The sequence below is a fragment of the Diabrotica virgifera genome, chromosome 9, assembly GCF_917563875.1.
Source record: "Diabrotica virgifera virgifera chromosome 9, PGI_DIABVI_V3a".
Taxonomy (NCBI): domain Eukaryota; kingdom Metazoa; phylum Arthropoda; class Insecta; order Coleoptera; family Chrysomelidae; genus Diabrotica; species Diabrotica virgifera.
The window spans coordinates 224,761,659-224,783,824 of NC_065451.1; the positions used below are offsets into that span (position 1 = coordinate 224,761,659).

General features: G+C 33.4%; 1 protein-coding gene across 7 annotated transcripts in view; it reads right to left on the reverse strand.

The window, feature by feature from the left end:
* Positions 1-22,166, reverse strand: part of LOC126890887 (sphingomyelin phosphodiesterase) — a 115,596-nt gene that overhangs the window by 34,412 nt on the left and 59,018 nt on the right. For 5 of the 7 annotated variants that reach the window (XM_050660036.1, XM_050660035.1, XM_050660038.1 and 2 more), the window contains exons 3-4: positions 7,913-8,100; positions 1,124-1,274 (exon numbers count right to left, since the gene is read on the reverse strand). In XM_050660036.1, coding sequence (XP_050515993.1) covers positions 1,124-1,274; positions 7,913-8,100 — 339 coding nt within the window. Of the gene's footprint in view, positions 1-1,123; positions 1,275-7,908; positions 8,101-22,166 lie in introns of all 7 variants that reach the window. The other 2 variants (XM_050660042.1, XM_050660041.1) reach the window with 1 other exon arrangement.

Below are 22,166 nucleotides of genomic sequence, written 5' to 3' on the forward strand. Positions count from 1 at the left end.
CTTCCCCAGTAGTTCTTATTCATCATCAATTGTTGTCAATTTGTTGCACCGATCTATCTCGCGTCCTTGTCCACATCTTCCCTCCACCTCAGTATTGGTCTACCTCTACTCTTATTTCCTTCTAGTACCACTAATAGGGTTCGTCTGGGTGTGTAATTTTTATTTGCTCTTGACACATATCCAACCCATCTAAGCTCACCTATGTTTATTGTGAATGAGATTAGATCTCTACCATTTATTATTTCTTTATATACTCCTCACATAATTCGAAGTTATATCGAGTTATATATTAGTCTTCTTAGTATCTTCTTTTCGAAAACGAGCAGATCATTTTCGTCTGTTTTGGATATGGTCCATGTTTCTGCTCCATATGTCAGCACTGGTAAGATGTGTCATTATCGCTTGTTATGAAATATCGCAGAGAGATAAACTTATTTACGACCTCCAAATTATAGTGGTATATTATGCTGAAGTTTTGTTCGGCGTTTTTAGCTCTATCTCTTTTATTTGGAATCGATGCCAACATTTTGGTTTTTTCCTCATTCATTTTAAAGCCCATATTTTGTGCTACTGTTAAGAAGGTGGAAACCATCCCCTTAAGTCCTCGTGTGGATGTGCGATTAAATCTTAATTATCAGCGTAAGCTATAATTTGCGCTGACTTATTAAAGATTGTTCCCCTACCTACGGTGTAACTTTGCATCTCTTATAGTCTTTTCTAAAGTTATATTAAAGAGAAGATACGCCAGCGCGTCTTTCTGACGTAACCCTGCATATATGTAACAGTTTATGCAGATTGTTTAGTTTTAAATTAGATACAGCCCACTGAAGGAAGCGTTAAATTCGGCAACATTGCTTATTCCACTATCGTTATGTAATCCCCTCTCTTTCTTTGGAACTGAAATGATTGTCGCCGCTCCGCTCCAACCACATTATGACGAATGATTGAATCAGCCGGGAATTTCTCGTTGTTCGTACTCGACGGCGAGCAGTGTTGCCATGTATACTCGTAGTGTGTATATCTAATTTAAAACTAAACAGTATGTATACTGTTTTATAAAATAAATTATAGGGCCTCCTATAAAGGGGAAATTTAATAAAATAGTTACTAAAAAACATTTTACCTGCTTTACATGCTGTACAAGAAACCTTCGACATAACCGAATTTTCAATTTCAAAGGCAACTTGTTTCAAATTTAACAATTTCAACGCTTTGTCAAAGAACTGCGGCAAATGCGAGGATTTCTCTTGATCGTATTCCCATAGCAACCGGGCCTAAAATAGACACAAAAAAGATGTTATTTAAATTCATAATATATATGATACATTTATAATTGTAAAATAATCAAAGGCACTTGGCACTTGGTACCAAGATTAGTATGTGAAACCAAAATAATAAAGCTAAAAAATACTGCTCTTGTTTTATCAAAGTGCAGTTATGATTTCCAAACGCAGGCCGGCCCTGGCCAGTCTAGCAGCCACTACCGAAGCACCCGACACACTATACACATTGTTCTAGATGCGGCCGCCCTTCGCGTATATACTGGAACTTTCCAGTAAGACAGAGGTGGCATTATATAGGTGGAATAATTTTAAACCGTTTAGTCAGTCGAAGTTTAAAAATTGCAACGAAAAGTCTGAGATATACATAAATCCATTAAGTATCTTTACTCAGGAAACAGATAAATGTATGTAAATTAAGTTTTAGTGGATATATTGAGTGTAATAAATTAAATAAATAAAGACTACTGAATTAAGTAAGAACATTTCAGTATTTTCTAGATTTTCCAATTACTTTGAGGCATATTGTACATTGTTGACCAAATTTACATTGTTTTATAGATAATATTTACCAAATCCACAAAAATTTTTAAAAAACTGTTATATAGTATGCTTCAGTGAAGTATAATGAAAACTGCATCAGTGCAGTTTCCTGACTTTTAGAAACGGTCAAAGCCTACCTGACGAAACACCATCCTGTGAAAACAGCAAAAAATTAAAGTATCTTAAAAATTTGAAACTTAAAATTGTTCACCAATATGAAAATGAGGAAAACTACATTTTTTATGGTGTTTACCCCCCACGGGATACAGGTAGTCCAGTGATCAGTTTGCCTATCTATCCGGGTCTATTTTAAAATCCCGGTTTTATTACGGTGATGAGTTTGTACTATCTCCGAGTGCACTTATGCTGATTGGTGATTAGTTTACGTGTACCCTACGTCTTACAGATCATTATCATTCCCTTTGCCATTATCCCTATGCGGGGTCGGCTTCCTAATTGCATTTCTCCATAAATTTCTATCTCTTGGTTCAAATCAACATCGGTCCCTTTTACCGACGACGTATCCTGCCTAAGAGTTTCCCCGCAGATCTTCTTTAGTCTTCCTCTCCTACATCTTCTAGGAACCGGCAGTTCAGCAATTCTTCGTATTGGGTGATTAACGTCTCGACATTGAACATGACCAAACCATCTCAACCTATGCTCTCCCATTTTGACTTCAATTGGTGCCACCACTAGATTTCCCTTAATATACTCATTTCTAACTTTATCCTTTTTTGTTACTCCACTCATTCATCTAAGCTTTTTCATTTCTGCCACATGAATTAGTTGTTTCTCTCTCTTTTTAACCGCTTAACATTCAGTTTCGTAAATACATCATAGCCGGTCATATGACTTTTTTATAGAATTTTCCTTCAGCTTCATTAGTCTAGTAAAATAAAATTACACTGCATGTAAATCAAAATGTAAATTCGTACAGGTTGAAACAAATTTTATATCAAAGTTTAGGTGGGTACAAAAGATATTTTCAAAAAAGTATCCAAATCATACAAGGGGATCATTGTTTAAATAATTAAAAAAGGGTAATTTTTGCAAAAAAATTACTTTTTTAACTGCTGAGGTCATTCAATTATTAATGAATAGAATAGAATAGAATAGAAAAAAGCTTTATTCTCAGGATTCACAAGCTACATACAAATATAAATTGTAAATAGAGAGAATGGTGTCAATTACAAATTATAATGGTTGCTGTAACAACCTACACTTAACATAAAAGTAATATTAAAATATAATAATAACAGTGACATTTAGATTCAAATAAGAGCCCTCAGTCTCCCTGCAGGTCAGCTTGAAGGTATTCTCCAACTTTGTAGGGTTCAAGGTGTATGAGCAACTGTTGAACAGACTTTCTATATTTATTTATGTCAGTTTCTATTTTGATGCTGTAAGGCAGTTTATTAAAGAATTTAATACAGGCATATTCCGTGGTTTTTTCGGATGCTGTTAGTCTATGTATTGGTATATTATAGTTTATGAGATTGTTTCTGGTATTTGTATTATGGTTTGTTATGTGTTTCAAGAATTTATGTCTATTTTTAAAAATGAAAAGTAAGCATTCATATATGTATGTTCCAGCCATTGTTAGTATGTTGAGCTTTTTGAAATTACCTCTACACGAATCTCTGTATTTCAAGTTAAGTAGAGTTCTGATTGCTCTTTTTTGTAATATAAAAACCTGCTCAGCGCTACTACTCCCCCCCCAGAAAATTATTCCAAATCGCATTACAGAATGAAAGTTTGAAAAATATACAACTCGTTTACATTTTTCGTCCAAATAATTTGCTGTTATTCTGAAAGAGTAGCATATAGATGCTAACCTGTTACAGATCTCATCTATATGCACTCCAAAATCTAAATTTTGGTCAATATGTACCCCCAGAAATTTTGTGCTTTGGTTTAGAGTAACCATTTGTGATTGAATTGAGACAGTTTCTGGTAAGGTACTATTATTTGTTTTAGTAACGAAACAGATATAATTTGTTTTTTCTCTGTTCAGTATGAGTTTATTCATATTGAGCCATCTCTGTGCTTTATCTAATCTATTATTAGCGATATTCAATAAATTATTCAAGGATGACCCTATAGTTAAAATGTTAGTATCATCTGCAAATTCCACAATAAGAGTATTCTGATTGTTATCTGTAATGTCTAAAGCTAAATCATTTACATAAAAAACAAAGAGAAGAGGACCCATAATACTTCCCTGAGGAATTCCCACCGAAATGAGACCTTCATCAGAGAAGCAATTTCTTCCCTCATACTCAAATTTTACTTTCTGTTTTCTGTTTGATAGGTATGATTTTATCCAATTATAACCTGGCCCTCTAATGCCATATCTGTAAAGCTTTTCCATTAGTATTTTGTGATTTAAAGTATCAAATGCCTTTGATAAATCTAAAAATATGCCCATGGATATATCTTTGTTTTCATAACCCTCATTTATCTTTGTTATAAAATCATAAATGGCAGTCTCTATAGATTTTCCCTTAAGGTACCCATGTTGTGCATTGCATAACAGCCCCTCATTATAGAAAAAACTGAGAAGCCTGACACACATGACTGTTTCAAAAACCTTAGAGAATGATGGTAAGAGGCTTATTGGACGATAATTTTCTAGTAAAGTGGCATCACCTTTTTTATACACTGGTTTTATTACAGCTATTTTTAAGTTGTCTGGAAATATCCCATTTATGAAGGTATTGTTTATTATATGACATAATGGTATAGCTAGCTCATATGCACACAGTTTTATTATATTCGTAGGTATCCCATCATAACCTGAAGTGAATTTATTTTTCAATTTTCTAATTAATTCAATTACTTCATTTATAGTTACTGGCGTTAGAAAAAATGAGTTTTTGTTAAATTGTATTTTGGTGCTGAATTCTATTTTTGGTATATTTTCTGACAGATGTGTAGCAGCATTTAAAAAATATTCATTAAAATTATTACTTACCGTGACTGGATCTCCTAGTATTGCTACATTATTTTCGCTAGAATTTGCCTGTGTGATTTCTTTAACGATTTTCCATAGACTTTTTGACTTATTTTGACTATTATATATTTCTTGCCCATACTGCATTTTTCGTGAATCCACAAGCATTTTATTATACTGACGTTTTGTTTGTTTGTACTCATCTTTGTAATGGTCATCTACTCTACTTAACATTAGCAAAAGGTCTAAGCGACCTTTATATTGGTTTATTTCATTTGTATTTTGTAATGAAGGTCTATAGGATTGTTTTCTGTAAAGTTGAAGGGTAAATCTTTTACATAAGACTTACTAAATTAAATTTGACCCCCTATTTATTTAAATAATTATACATAAAACTTTAAAAACAAATTTGCAAAAAATTATTTTTAGCTTTTTAAATAAGCACTATAAAATATCTTATTTTACAGGATAAGTGGCGCTATGTTATCAGTATTATTAAAAAAAATTGGTCCAAAAATATTTAATATTTTTTGAGATATTGAATTTGTTTATTAAATGTTACTCTATTTTCAATTGAAAAAAACGCGGTTGTTACCAAAGAAATAATTACCTGTCTTAAATCTTATTATTTTTATTTTTATGTATATTTTCGACAAATGTATTGATAAATTCAAATTTCAATTTAACTTCCCCCTAAAATGGCATTTGAAAATAATTCAAATTTGTTTATAATTTATTTCTTTAATAACGTCGCGGGGATTAAATATTTTGAAATGCCGTTTCGATAATTGGGTTCCTGGGAATTTTTCACTAATTAACAAATTTTTTTGTCTTTTTTTCCTCTTCTTTTTTTTTCTTGGCATTATATTACTACGGGCCCTTTTTGGGTTAAGTTTCATTAAGAATGTCGAATCTCTAAGTTGTAGATTCTAGACCTAAAAATATTAAGATTGGTCTAAAATCACTTAAATAAAATGTGGCTACTTACTGAGTTACAGGGTGTTTTATTTACAAATTTAAAAATTATTTTTACCAAGTACTTTCAAACTGTTTGACATATCCTTATCATACTTGGCAGAAAGTGTGGGTACTATACAGTCTACTAAATTGTGATAAATAAAAGTTTCTAGCTACCACCAGAGGCGTACGACAGGGGCCAGTTAATGGTTGACCCTTCCCAAATTCTACGCCACTGAGGGAATTACTATTTTAGCGAAATTGTTCGATTCTCCAATACTTTCTATGTAAATAATATACTCTTTACTGGTAACGATTAAGTCATTAGTTTTCGAGATATTGGTCGTTAAAAATAAAACGGCATAGTTATTTTGATTCATTCATTCATTCATTTTAAATTTCCAATATCTCTCAAACTGATGACTTTATCGATACCAATAAAGTTATTTACATACAAAGTATTGGAGAATCGAAAAATTTCGCTACAATAGTAATTCACTCAGTGGCGTAGAATTTGGGAAGGGTCAATCATTGTCTATCCCCTGTCGTACGGCTCTGGCACTAGCTAGAAACGTTTATTAATCACAATTTAATAGGGTGTATAATAGCCACACTTTCTGCCAAGTATGATAAGGATACGTCAAATAGTTTTAAAGTATTTGGTAACAATAATTTTTAAATTTTTAAATAAAACACCCTGTAACTCAGTAAGTAGCCACATTTTATTTAAGAGATTTTAGTTAAATCTTAATATTTTTAGGTCTAGAATCTACAACTCAGAGATTCGACATTCTTAATAAAATTTAACCCTAAAAGGGCCCGTAGTAATATAACTCAAAAAAAAAGAAGAAGAAAAATGACAAAAAAATTTTGTTAATTAGTAAAAAATTCCCAGGAACCCAATTATGGAAACGGCATTTCAAAATACTTAATCCCCGCGACGTCATTAAAAAAACAAATTATAAACAAATTTGAATAATTTTCAAATGCCATTTTAGTGGGGAGTTTAACTGAAATTTGAATTTATCAATACATTTATCGAAAATATACATAAAAATAAAAATAATGAGATCTTAAGCAGGTGAATATTTCTTTGGCAACAACCGCGTTTTTGCAATTGAAAATATAGTAACATTTAATAAACAAATTCAATATCTCAAAAAATGTTAAATATTTTTCGACCAATTTTTTTTCCTTAATGCTGGTAACATAGCGCAACTTATTCTGTAAAATAAGATATTTTATATTGCTTATTTAAAACGCTAAAAATAATTTTTTGCAAATTTGTTTTTAAAGTTTTATGTATAATTATTTAAATAAATATGGGGTCAAATTTAATTTAGTAAGTCTTATGTGAAAAATTTATCCTTCAACTTTGCAGAAAAAAAATCCTATAGACCTTCATTAGTAATTGAATGACCTCAGCAGTTAAAAAAGTAATTTTTTTGCAAAAATGACCCCTTTTTAATTATTTAAACAATGATCCCCTTGTATGATTTGGATACTTTCTTGAAAATATCTTTTGTACCCACCTAAACTTTGATATAAAATTTGTTTTAACCTGTACGAATTTACATATTGACTTTTTTTATTTTATTAGGCTACATATGAATTTTCCTATCACACAACACACCACTCTCATTCTCACATATGTAATTGATAATTGATTGTAAATATTTTAATTTCTGTTAGCAATAACAAATTTTGTAAAAAATTGGAAAATCGTGATTTTTGGTTCTTTTGGTTTAGATTCTTGAGGGGGGTAGGCGCAAAATCTTGGTCCAATGCTATTTAAATGCATTCATTTTTTCGAATCATGCGAAAACTAATAAGTATTTTTGAAAAATTTCAAGGCCGAGAGTACCTGAAAACTTCTATAATGTTTATTTTAATAAGTTACAGGGGTGAAAAAAGAGAGAATATTTAGTGTGATTTTTAATTTCAAATATTTCATTCAAAAAAAACTTTTTGTTAATTCTAAGGGACTTTCGGGCCTCGGTAATAATGTAGTCTTTCATTATGCGTTTAAATTTTTCAAAAACATTTATTAGTTTCCTCAGAATTCGAAAAAAAAATGAATTCGTTTTAATAGCTATTGACCAAGATTTTGCGCCTACACCCTTAAACAAAAATATACTAAAAAATTTTAAAAATGGCAATCAAAATTATACCTACGTACACTGCCATTGCTCGGTGGTGGAAGAGTATGATTCCGAGCTCTATTTGCCAAAATCGGTACTTTACTATGTTCCAACTTCTTGTAGTTCCAGTCATCTGTGAATGTTTCGTTTGATTCTGAGCTGGAGGAACCTATACCTTCTGCTGTTATTGTGTAAATACCTTGGGACTCTTGAACCATTGGCATTGCTAAAAATATTGAATTAACAAATTAAAATGAACCGTTTTAAAGACGGGAAAATTAAAATGGATCAAGAAAAGATGTATTTGCGTGCTTCGTGAACTTCGAAAAGGCGTTCGATAAAGTACAGCATGTAAAATTAATGTAGATGTTAAAAAATATAGAAATAGGTGACAAAGATATTCGTGTCATTAAAAATCTACTGGAATCAAACTGCTATTGTATAAATTGGAGATATCTACACCGACGAAATCTCCAAACAACGAAGAGTCAGACAAGGTTGCATTTTTTTAAATACACTTGAGAGACAGCCACATTGAATAAAAAATCAACGGGGAACTACTTAAGGCTATGGGTACATAATTCGCAAATAATTTACGTGTATCTCTACTTTTTCTGTCTTTACACGGCAAATTACGTGTAGTAAAATTCACACTGGCATGGATATTGTAAACATAAACTTGGCTCATCTAACAACATTTGAACATCGACGTCTTCGAGGTGACCTAATTATATCCTTCCGTATTTTAAAATATAATTTTGGAAACCTTAACACAATATTTACGCTAAATCTAGACGAACGATTAAGAGGTCATCGTTATAAATTAAAGAGGGAACAGACGACAACAAGATCCAGAATGAACTTTTTACCAAACAGAATATTTAACATCTGGAATAACTTAGATGAAGACACCATATCGGCAACTAGTGTTAACATTTTTAAAAATAGACTTGATAATTCTTTATTTTCTTTGCAAGACTGAATAATTTTAGGACGGCATTATTTATTGTTTCAAAATTTTGTTTGAAATTGTAATCTTTAAAATTTTTATTAGTTTTATAACGATATGTTTCTTTGTTTTGAACATTATGGGAGCTTTACAGGATTGAATTGTTTTAGGGCGACATTGTTTTATTGTTTCAATATTTTTATTTGATGTTTGTTAATTTTTAACTTTATTCTTAATTTGTATTAGTTGTAAAATGATATTTCTCTTTGTTTTTGGGCATAATAGGAGCTCGCTCCTCTGCCCTTATTTGATTTATAATAATAATAATAATAATAATAATAATAATAATAACGAAATGGCTCGTGCCGTACAAGAGTTTAATGGAACAAATCCACTTCGCAGACCACCGCTACCACGAATAAACTCTTGTAAGAAACTAGGTGCCCTGTTACAAATTGTGAATACTGAAGTCCTACCCAATTATGTAGCAGAAGCCCACACATTGGAATATCTGCATATGCTAATCTACTGTGCAGCTACAGCAATTGCCAATGTAATGAGCGTTAAGATCAGAACACGACGGGGTACTAATAACGGAAGGACTGGTAACAGAATTGCACCCTGGGAAAAAAGACTTCTCGGAAAAATTGAATTACTGCGTAGGGATATTGGTCAAGTCACAGAATATATAAGAGGTGTTACAAGTAGAAAAATCATTAAAAGAGCTGAAGAAATAATGCGGAGCACTGCAAGAAACTCGAGATACGATCCAGAAAATAACACAGCCCAACAGTGTCTGGATACATTAAAACAAAAACTCTCCGTCTATTCAGGACGATTAAGAAGGTATAAAGTTAGTAACAACCGAAAATGTGACAATGCACTTTTTGAGAACTCTGAGAAGGCGTTCTACCGAAAACTCAATTCCACCGTAGAAAGTGTCGACAAGTCTTACCCAAGCCAAGAAGAAATTCATGAGTTTTGGGGAAATCAACTTTCCACACCAGCTGCTTTTAACAACAATGCTGGCTGGATAGAAGATACGACGCACAACTGTCACCACTACGTCACTGCTAACTACGAACCATTCACGACTGAAGAAGTCTCAAATGTCATCAAAGAGCTTCATAACTGGAAATCTCCTGGACCAGACGGAGTTCAGAACTTCTGGCTTAAAAAGTTTTGGAGTATTCATGAGTGCTTATCAACATTAATTAATCATGTTATTTCTAATCCGCAGGAATTACCATCATTTCTAACTCAGGGAACTACTTATTTAATATCCAAGGATCAAAATAACACCCAAGATCCATCCAAGTACCGCCCAATTACTTGTCTTCCAACTTTGTATAAATTGGTCACATCCTGTGTAACCCGGCGTATCTACCAACACTGTGCTCTAAACAATATCATAGAGCCTCAACAGAAAGGATGCGCTAAGGGTTCCATGGGTTGCAAAGAACAGCTTATCATCGACTCAGTCATTTCTAACCAGGCATTCACTAAAAAAAGGAACCTTTTTACTGCTTTTATTGACTATAAAAAGGCCTTTGATTCAGTACCGCATGAATGGCTAATAGATATATTGAAAATATACAAAGTAGATGATAACATAGTGACCTTTTTAAGGCATATAATGAGAGATTGGAAGACTAAAATTCACCTCCAAATACCTGGTGAAAACAATATCGAAACCGAAAATATCGCAATCAACCGGGGCCTATTTCAAGGAGACTCGTTGAGTCCATTGTGGTTCTGTTTAGCTTTGAACCCCCTTTCCCAGCTATTAAACTCCACTGACTCAGGTTTTAGCATTAAAAGCAATAATACTGTGGTAGCGAAGCTCAATCATCTGTTGTATATGGATGATTTGAAATTAATGGCTTCCACTCGAGAACACCTAGAAGAGATGCTAAAAACTGTAGAAACATTTTCTAATGATATTAGTATGCAGTTCGGTCTAGACAAGTGCCGTGTTTTGAATATAGTCAGAGGAAAGGTACAGCCCGGTGGATTCGATATGCAAAATGGCCAGAACATCGAGGCCATGGGCGACAACGATATGTACAAATATCTTGGAGTAAAACAGGCGCGGAAAATTGACCATAAGCAAATGAAAACTGAGATAATTACCGAGTTTATAAGAAGGGTAAAACAGCTGCTTCGTTCACAGCTTAATAGTAAAAATTTGTTTAAGGCACTAAACACCTACGCTTGTTCCGCGCTTAGCTATTCATTTGGTATTGTTAAGTGGACAAAAACGGATATAGAAAATCTTCAGCGAAAAGTACGAACACACCTCACAAAGGCACAAAAACACCACCCTAAAAGTGCAGTAGAACGAACGACATTACCCCGGTATTTAGGAGGAAGAGGACTTATGGATATAGGTGAGCAATTAGATAAACAAATTGCTAATTTAAGAACTTATTTTCAGATGCAGGCTGAGACATCTACTCTACATCGCGTTATCTGCGCAGTAGATGACACAACACCGATCAAACTGAGGGAAGCAGAACTGCGCATAAACCACCTTACTAAGGACGATAAAGTGCGCGCCTGGATGGGTAAACCTTTGCGCGGGCGACATCCCAATGAGGTCAGCCAAGATTATGTCGACAATATAGCGTCGAACTACTGGTTGACATCAGGAAAGATGTTCCCTGAAACGGAGGGTTCATTACTGGCCATTCAGGATCAGGTTATACCAACCAGAAACTACCTGAAATATATCATCAAAGACCCTCAGGTTCAAAACGACAGATGCCGATATGGATGTCAAGCCCAAGAAACCATCCAACATCTTACAGGGGGCTGCCAGGCATTTGCTGCAACTGAATACAAGGAACGGCATGACGCAGTGGGAAAAATCCTTCATCAAGAGATAGCTATCAAGCTGGGACTTCTCCAAACGGACCATCTCCCGTATTATCAATACGTCCCTGAGAGTATGCTTGAGGATGGCAACTACAAGCTATACTGGGACCGCACTGTGCTCACAGACCAAACAGTGGCACATAATAGACCAGATCTCGTACTAGTTAATAAATTAACAAGACAAACAACACTAATTGATGTGGCGATACCTAACAACAATAATCTACGTAGTAAATTCACTGAAAAGATCGTCAAGTACCGAGATCTAGAAATTCAAATACGAAGGCAATGGAGAATGCAAAGTACCCAGACGATACCTATTGTTATGTCTACTACTGGAGTCATTCCGAAGAACCTCCTCGAAAGCATAAAAAGGCTGGGTCTAAATGAACATCTTTACAAGACCATGCAGAAAGCTGTACTACTCGCAACGGCCAGATGTGTACGAAAATTTTTGGGAGATACACCTGCATACCAAGTCACCTAGGGCTCGATAACACGGAAAGAGTCCCACCAGAGCTCAATCCTTTTGATACCGTAGGTATCTGGGATGAGTCAATTTTCCCCTTAGAGGGAGTGTGAGCCGTATGGCTAAATCTGGATAATAATAAAATTACTAGAATGTCTTTCTACTTGAAAATGTCATCATTAATTTAAAGAGATGACTTTTGAATGTTCTTGAATAACTGTTATTTTTATAATTGCAAATTATTAATTCAGTTAATAAATGTGATAATTTTTTCATTAACTATGTATTCAGTGATTTTAATAATTTATTTGTACAACAAAAACTAATACTCAATCGAGAAAAGGGGAAAAGTGATTTTTTAATAATATTATTACGGAACGGTTACAATTTTGAACATCTTTAACAACAAAATACTTGGATCACAGAATATATTATCCTGATTTATTCTCTGCTTGGATCTTCCACAAATAATACACAATAAATAACTTTTTATTAAGTTCACGTCTTAAATCAATTATTTATCAAATACACTATATATCAATAATATTTAATCAATAACTAAAAATATTCCCGATGCAATGTCAAATATTTAAAATTGTCACTGATTGTCAGTGTCTATGACTGACAATATATGCTGACAATATTATATTCGGCTGAGTGCGTTGTAAGACAAAGATAGATTTGGAAAATATTACCACGGCATTGTGTTCATTTTTTTCGAATCCTGAAAAAACCAATAAATATTTTTGAAAAGTTTAAACGCAGAATAAAAGACTAAATTATTAACGAGGGCCGAAAGTCCCTTAGAATAAATAAAAAGTTTATTTTGAATGAGATATTTGAAATTAAAAATCACACTAAATTTTCTCTTAGTTTTTCACCCCTGTAACTTATTAAAATAAACATTATAGAAGTTCTCAGGGACTTTCGGCCCTCGCTAATAACGTAGTCTTTCATTCTGCGTTTAAATTTTTCAAAAATACTTATTAGTTTTCTCAGGATTCGAAAAAAATGAATCCCCATTTGAATAGCATTGCAGCCGAAAATACTAGGGATGGGAAAAACCTACCGGTTTAAACCTAAAACCGGTTTTTTTTACTTCGCAATAACCGGTTTTACCGGTTGTTTTTTTGTCCCGGTTATAACCGGTTTTTTCTTTTTAAAGTAAAAACCGGTTATTAGGTTTTTAGGGTGATTAGGATTAGGTTAGGTATTATTTTGGATCCCAATCATAATTATTATTCTCAAGTAATTATTCCAAACAAAAGCATAATTCAAATTTTATTTTATTTTATAAAATACAGAAGCAAACTGAAAGTGCAATCTCACATCAGCCAGGAACAATTATTAAGTTTTATTATAATATTTCATTGAAAAGGTATTTGTAATCATAATATTTACGTAAGAAGTGATCTGGTTGAATTAGACGCAAACATCATCTATTTTTCACACTTAACTCTTGACATTGAAAGTGGGTGAATGACTTTTTCTGATTACCAAAAATAATGCTCTGACTATGAATCTCGAATTACTGATTACGAATACGAATCTCCAAGAATTTCGCTACGTTTTCAAAACGATACACTCATACAGGAAGTATTAAATGAGTTTTAATGTAGCTTTTCTACAAATATACAAACGTGTTAAAAGTAATACATGTTCTTTCGATAGTATGTACTAATTTTGATCATATTGATATCGAGTCGAATGGAGTATCGCAAACTAAAGTGTATTGTAAATGTAACTTTGTAACCTATTGGATTAAAAAAACCGAAAATCGATTTTTCCAAAAACCGGTTTTTTTCGGCCGGTTATAACCGCTAGGTTAAACCGTAAGCAAAAAAAACCGGTATAACCGAAAACCGGTGTTTTGTCAAAAACCGCCATCCCTAGAAAATACGTACCGATCCTCTTAATGTAATTAGATACGCGGACGAAAGAATATTTCTGTCAGAAAATATTGAAGGTCTTCAAATTCTGGTTGATTGTATTCACGAAGTAGGAGAGGAAATAGGCATTAAAATAAACTCAATCAAAACCAAATTTTTAGTCTTTAGTCATAATCATAACCCACATCCAGATGCAGAGCTTCAATAAATGGAGTCCAAGTTGAAGAAGTTCACATAATTACATATTTGGGAACTGTCCTAATAGACCAACAAGCAGTGGCGGCCCGTGAGGTAGTGCCATAGAGCCATGGCACTACCTTGCTAACTATGCAGAAACATATTTTTTATCTTAAAAACATTTTAATGCCTGTTTATTTTTTTTGTGAATATTTCTCTTTATTTTTATAAATTATATCAAATCTGGCAACTGTGTAGCGCAATGCAAATCTACCGACTCTGGCCACCCACAGCTGACCGGATAAAGGATGAAAATCATAAAAATCCCAGTGCCGAACGGCATAGTGGCTCGTGAGAAAAGAGAAAGATTGTATGAGCATCCTGTGTAAGTGACAGAGAGAGAGCGGTATTGCACTTTTAACATACGTTTAAATTTGAGTCTCCGTGCCAGGCTCGAAATCTCGAAAAGGAAGTTAGTGGATCTTAAGATACAATGTTTTAGATCTACATATTTCTAATTTCTTTACGCGTTCGCTTGACGCTATTGTGTTTATTGTCTACTACTGTATTGTATATTTGTGTTTATACTCTACTATATTTTTTAATTTGTAATTATTAGTTAGTGCGTTGTGATCGTGGGTGTCTTAGGTATAAAAATAATATTTTGATTATTTTCTACGTTTAATTTATTTATTGACAATGAATCAAATTAGTATATTAAAAAACTCTTTTGGTGGTTTTTCGTTAAAAAAAAAACTACAAATTAAAGAACTCGGTCGGCCTTTACCCGATTTAAAAATTGAAAAACAAAGTGGAAATGGACAAAAACTTCGCTGTCGTAAGTTTAATAAAATTATTTATGATAAAAATAGCTGGTTGTGTGGTTGCGAACAAACTAATAAACTCTTCTGTTTTGTATGCGTTTTGTTTGAAGGTGACGAGACTTGGTCAAACAAAGGCACCGATGATCTTGTACATATATGGGAGAAATTGAAATCCCATGAAAAATCTAAAGTGCACATGAATAACGTTTTTAGCTTTTCAATGCTTGGTAAGTTAAATATAAAAACCCAATTAAATTCAGCTTATCGTGATACTCTAATTAAACATAATGAACAGGTAGATAAGAATCGATATTTTTTTTTTATTTATATTTTATATCCTTTTTGACCATATCGTAAAACCGCCACAAAAAATTTAGGCAGCTACCCGGATTCTGGCACTACCTTCCTAAAGTTATACGAGCCGCCACTGCCAACAAGATCCATACATAGAAATCAAAACGCAGAATCGCAATGACTAAAACTACTTTTATGAAAATAAAGACATTTCTTTGCAATAATCATCTCAGTTTAGAATTAAGGAAAAGAATGGTTAAGTGCTATGTTTGGTTTATACTTTTGTATGATGCAGAAGTGTGGATACCAGTGGCGTAGCAATAAATCCGGGGGCCCTGGGGCAAGTCCACTCACAAGGCCCCTACTACAAAAAAAATTTCAGCTTGCTTTTGGGTGAATACAAATTTTTTAATTGATTTTATTTTTTTTTATTTTAAAATATCTAACTATTTTGCAGTTCTAGCTCTTTAATCTACTTTTAAATAAGCTAATCATGCTAAGCCTCAAAATGATTTTTTTATATAAACTTAACTTGAACTCTGCATATTCAGTTAAATATATTTTTTAGGTGTAATATTTTTTTTATATTTTTTATTAAATCTTTAGGAAATATAGATTAAAACTAAAACACCAGTTTAAAATATCATATCATTTAATAATTTGTTGAATATGTACAATGTTGACATGTCAGGTTGTATTTATTTAAAAAAGTCTTTCTTTCTAACTTTTGCTGAAGCAAAATCATCTGTAACACTATCAATGTCAATTTGTTTGGCACGATCATTTTCAATTGAAAGTATCGCCAGATTTGCGAGTCTTTCCTGGCCCATAGTACTTCTCAAATAGTTCTTAATTATCTTCAACTTTGAGAATGAGCGCTCCGCTTTAGCGACGGTGACCGGGACTGTCAAGTACATGACGCACGCTGTACACACATCAGGATAAGTTGAAGACAAAGAGCTATGGTCAATTAGCAATAAATCTGCAAGCTCTTTGACAGTGGACATGGTTTTAAGCTCTGTTTTGAAAGTTTCTTTTACGGAGCAAATTTGTGATGGGAATGAAGGAGAGATGTCATTAGGAAACCTTTTCACAAATTCAACAGCACAGTTATGAATTTCACTTTCACTTGCTTTTGACAGGAATTCAGGAAAAGTTACTTTATAAGTATCTAAAACAGATTTCATTCCTAGAAAACGTGCTTGTATTTGGCTGCACAATATGTCAATCATAGGGAGAAACACTGTTACTTTAAAACATGATTCCGGTTCCTGCAACCTCTCGTCCTCACACAGTTCGTCAAAATGTTTTTTTGACTTGATATGTCTTTTCTGAGAAAACCCAGGTTGAATACCCCAACGGTTGCAAATTGTTGTCGCCTCACATACGAAATCATCAAATTGTTCTCTCATCTCTTTCAGTTTTAGAAAAGTGTTATTGAGTAAGTTGTAGGCTGAAAGTATGTCTACTGTCTCCGACTGCAAAGTTTTAGACACTATATTAATACATTCCAGAACTTTACATTGAATAACCAGCAGCAAAACAAATTTGAAAGATTCTAGCTTCTTTTTCAGCTGAATTGATTCATCCTTTTCCTTTTTCTTTTGACTTGTCAAATTTGGCTTGGTTAGGCATTTCAATACGTCACAAAACCTATGTTTTAAAGCACTGACTGCATCTAACCTCCCAGCCCAGCGAGTAGGATTTAAGGATTTTAACGTCTCTTTTTTGTTACTTTCATTTTGTTGTGTTGACTGTAACAGCTAGGGCTGCGATCCCCTCCCCACCCACTACCTGCCGGGCAGCCACTCGCCACAAATTAAAAATTCTGCAAGTTCTTATAAACAGATTAAAAATAAGATTTTTGCCGTTTTGTGCCATGTTTTTACGTTCTGAGCAGGCAAACATTCACACCAATTGCGTACTTAATTACGTATTTGCGACGAAGTTGATGGGATCCTTGAAGGGCAATGGAAAAATCCCAGAAAATTTAGTAAGTAATACCGGGAAAATAGTAATAGATATTTTGTTTAAAAGAACATTCTGAACACGTACGTATATTTAGTTTTTCAAAATTCGAGAAGTACATAAACTAGACAATGACCCTCCTTTTTTCCCAGGAGTCTCGCGGGGGCCCTTACCTCGGGGGGCCCCGGGGCACTGCCCCGGTGGCCCCGGTGGATTCCTACGCCACTGGTGGATACTAAAAGTATCAAGCATGAACAGAATTAAAGCTTTGGAAATGTACATTCATAGACGGATGCTGAAGATAAATTGTACAGCAAGAAAAACTAATGACGAAGTACTAAGGAAGGTCAACAAAGAGATAAGTAGATGATGTAAAAGCAGTGGCAGGCAAACAGCGAATTAGATTGGCTCAATATATCGAAAAATGGAAGCAGTTGGGAGAGACCTATAAGCAGAAGTGGATGGATGATGGTTGACGAAGAGGGAGTATTAAAAGCCAAAACTAAACTGACAAACTAAGCTAGAAATGAATGAATAAGAACTAAAAAAGAAAATCGACCAAACGAATATCAGGAAAAAAGAAAGAAGCAGACAAATGGTGTAAAACAAAAAGACAGTATATGAAGTGTTACAAGATTGTATAGGTACAAGATCATAGACAAATATATTAATATAGACAGAGTGTCATCGTTTGAATAAAAGTTGCGAAGTAGTGAACACGGTTAAAAGGCGCAAATTGGAATACTTTGGTCATATAATGCGTCACCCAGAAAAATATGACATACTTCACCTTGTCATGCAAGGTAAAATAATGGGAAAAAGAAATGTGGGCCGCCGTACAACTTCTTGGCTTAAAAACCTACGCCAATGGTTTGGGAAAGCTAGCACTGATCGTGCGGCTGTAAATAAGACAGTGATTATTAATAGTAAACAGTAGCGATCAACAGGTAGCAACAAAATATAACTTCGGGAGATAGTATCATAAACTTTGGCAACAGTGGTAATCGTTGTCATTATCTAAGATTAATATTTTGACAATATCGTAGTCGCGCTAAATGGAAGTAATAGAAAACGATTTTATTATTAATAAATAGATATTTATAAAAATAAACCAAAATGTGTGAAAATTTTATGTTAAGATAGGTATTTGCATGAAATATCTAATAATAAAACAATAATAAATAATCATTTTTTGTTGTAAAGCGAAACAAATTTCGATTTTCGGATAATTTTGGCACGGTTTTAATGGACATTTTTCTTGGAAGGTTTCACTTTATTTTTCGTTTGATTTACTTTTTCCATTTTGTTAAACTATTGATAATATTTTTAGAATAAAAAATCCTCCTAAAACTTTATATACTCGCATTAGAATTCGAAATATTTTTACGTAAAATATACTTACCTACCTGCATATAACTAAAACTCACAATTAACAACAATATATTCTTTCAAAGAGGCCAACAACGTATACAACAACAACAAATATATAATAAATTAACTATCAATAAACACTACTTTCCTATGAAACAACAAAAACGAATTCTTAAATTAACACACTACTGCACTGAACAGATATCGATAAAGATGACAGAAGAGATTAAAGAAAATCTGACGCAGGTTTATCAAAATGACAGTGATAATTTCTCTATGTTGCCTAATTAGTTATTTAGTTATAACATGTTCGAGTTCTTGTTAGAAATAAAAAAATTTTAGTAGTTCCAAGATTACACAAAATCTAGGCATGGGATAAAAAAGTTTACTTGAAGAAAGTTTTTTTTCTTCTTAATGGAGGTACAGGCTCCTTTTTTCAATATTTTATTTAGTTATAGAGTAATTTCCAAGTACTAACATATTTCTGAAATTGGGCTCTGTACTGCCATTCTCTATTATATTACGAATATGTGGGCCAAATATCTCGACAAAATATTCAAAATTAGAGCCGCAATCTTGGAACGCGTTTGTTGCTACCTGTTGATCGCTACTGTAGCCTCTTAATATGCTGAGCAACATGAGAGCCAACGATCGACAAGCGGTCTCGGTACCTTAAGAAGAAGAAAGTCATGTTGAGAGAAGTGACATCATCTTTTTTTTGGCTCAGTACTGTTTCACTTACACAGTATACCACAAGAGATACCACAAACCAGTCCAAGAGATCTTGTCGCCAGGAAGCGCGAAGGGTAGGTTCAGTCTATGTTAATATACAGGGTGTCCCGAAAAGATTGGTCATAAATTATACCACACATTCTGGAGTCAAAAATAGTTCGATTGAACCTAACTTACCTTAGTACAACTGTGCTCATAAAAAAAGTTACAGCCCTTTGAAGTTACAAAATGAGAATCGATTTTTTTCAATATATCGAAAACTATTAGAGATTTTTTATTGAAAATGGACATGGGGCATTCTTATGGCATGAACATCTTAAAACAAAATTATAGTGAAATTTGTCCACCCCATAAAAATTTTATGGGAGTTTTGTTCCCTTAAATCCCCCCAAACTTTTGTGTACGTTCCAATTAATTCATTATTGTGTTACCATTAGTTAAACACAACGTTTCTAAAAATTTTTTGCCTCTTAGTATTTTTTAGATAAGCCAGTTTTTAACGGGATGCGGCTTCTTTTTTAATATATTTACATAAAAATTTTATGGGGGTTTTTCTCCTTTAAACCCCCCAAATGTTTGTGAACGTTCCAATTAAACTATTGTTGTGGTACGATTAGGTAAACACAGTGTTTTTAAAACTTTTTTGCCTCTTAGTCTTTTCTTGATAAGTCAGCTTTTATCCAGATGTGGCTTCTTCTTCAAAGTATACCTAATAATGTAAATTATAAATAAATTTTCAGATTATTAACAGCTCTCTATAATCGTACTTAACCATAGGTATACAAATATGTGGTGGATTCGACCAATATTCAAAATATCTCGATAACCACTGGCTTATCGAAAAAGTACTAAGAGCCAAAAAAGTTTTAAAAATACTGTATTTATCGAATAGTGCAACAATAATAATTTAATTGGAACGTACACAAAAGTTTGGGGGGGTTTAAGGGAACAAAACCTCAATAAAATTTTTATGGGGTGCACAAATTTTACTTTAATTTTTTTTTTAAATGTTGCTACTATAAGGATGCCACATGTCCATTTTCAATAAAAAATCTCTAGGAGTCTTAGATATATGAAAAAAAATCGATTTTCAGTTTGTAATTTCAAAGGGCTGTAACTTTTTTGTGTGCAATATTGTATATAGGTAAGTGAGGTTCAATCAACCTATTTTTGACCCCAGAATCTGTGGTATCATTTATGACCAATCTTTTCGGGACACCCTGTATAATACGTTTATGTACTGAAATGTTTTGTTGGAGACGAATGCTACGAATTCCTTGGACCGACCATAGGACAAATAATTTAATTTTAAGAGAGCTAAAAGTTGGTTAACGACATGAAAAGACTCATTATACAAGGAAAGGTGGAAGGCCGAAGATCACGAGGAAGATCCCCAACAAGGTGGATCGATCAAATTACAGGAATATGTAAAAGACCTATGCATGAGTTAAAAGAAATGACCAGAGACAGAGATCTTTGGAGACGGACAATACACGACATCACGTCGACCATTACACGCCCTCCGGGGGTTCAAGATTGAGGAGAGATATTAGTGTAGGAAACAAAGGTAGAACCTTGCAAAACGGACACAAGTCAGGTTTTATTTTTTTTCTGGTACATCAAGGGGTGTTTATTATAAGACTAACTTGTTCTGAAAAAATTTCGCCCCGGAACCCCCCTTTTCACCCCTTTAAAGGGGGTAATTTGTGGTTTTTGCGGAACGTAGCCCTTCCTGTACCTTTAACAAAAAATTTCTTTTATAGAAATATGAAGAAGACTATATTTTCTACGATTTATTTCCAACAGCATATGTCTATCATCCACAGTTTAGCAAGGGTGGTGCGCCAAAGTTGACAAGTTTTAAAAAAAGATGTTTTAAAAAAATATATATTTTTCCCTAACTGTAACGGAAATTAAGAAGAAATCCTACCGCAATTATTCACAAATAATTGATTGATTTTTTGGTATAGGTTTCACTTAAGGGTAATTGCTGATTTTTTAATTACAGGGTGTTACATTTTAAAAAACCTCTCTTTATACCATCTGAACTGTTTATGCTAGAGTAAAAATATTTTCAGCGATTACCCATGTACTGGTGCTATTTACAAATTTGTATAATGCACCCCCATTTTCCCCCGGAACCACCCAAAAAAAAGAAAAATTAATAAATAAAGTGATTTTCTTGGAATCCTTCACACACAATGCCCTTTATTAATATGCTTCATACATCATTTTGTGCACGTTATTATTACCCATACATGGACATCAAAAGCGATTTCCTATTGCAACCCCTGTAGCAAAAAAAATAAATAAAGTGGGGGGTTGAAATTGTTTTTTTGTTTTTTGCCTTTTGATCCATATGGGCATGTGCTTCATCAATAGTGCTTTTCAAAAATATATATGGGTATTGCAACCTCCCTGCGGAAACCACCCCTATCCTTGAAAATATACTGCAGAAACTACCCCTATCCCTTGGCGAGCATGTTTTTATGATTTTGTCATTACCTATGCATTATTTTTAAACAAAACTTATACAATGTTAAAGACCACTATTTACTCTAAAAATTAGGTCCTATTCATTTTTTTCGTATAAGCAACCGTTACGGCACAGTGGCGCCGTAAACCTCATATATGCTTTGGCGGGCTCCAGTTTTTGTTTTTTCTTTTTCGTCATCTGTTCGTTTTATTGATAAAGTACTTATGTAAAATAAAACAACACAGTGTAACCTACAAATTATGACC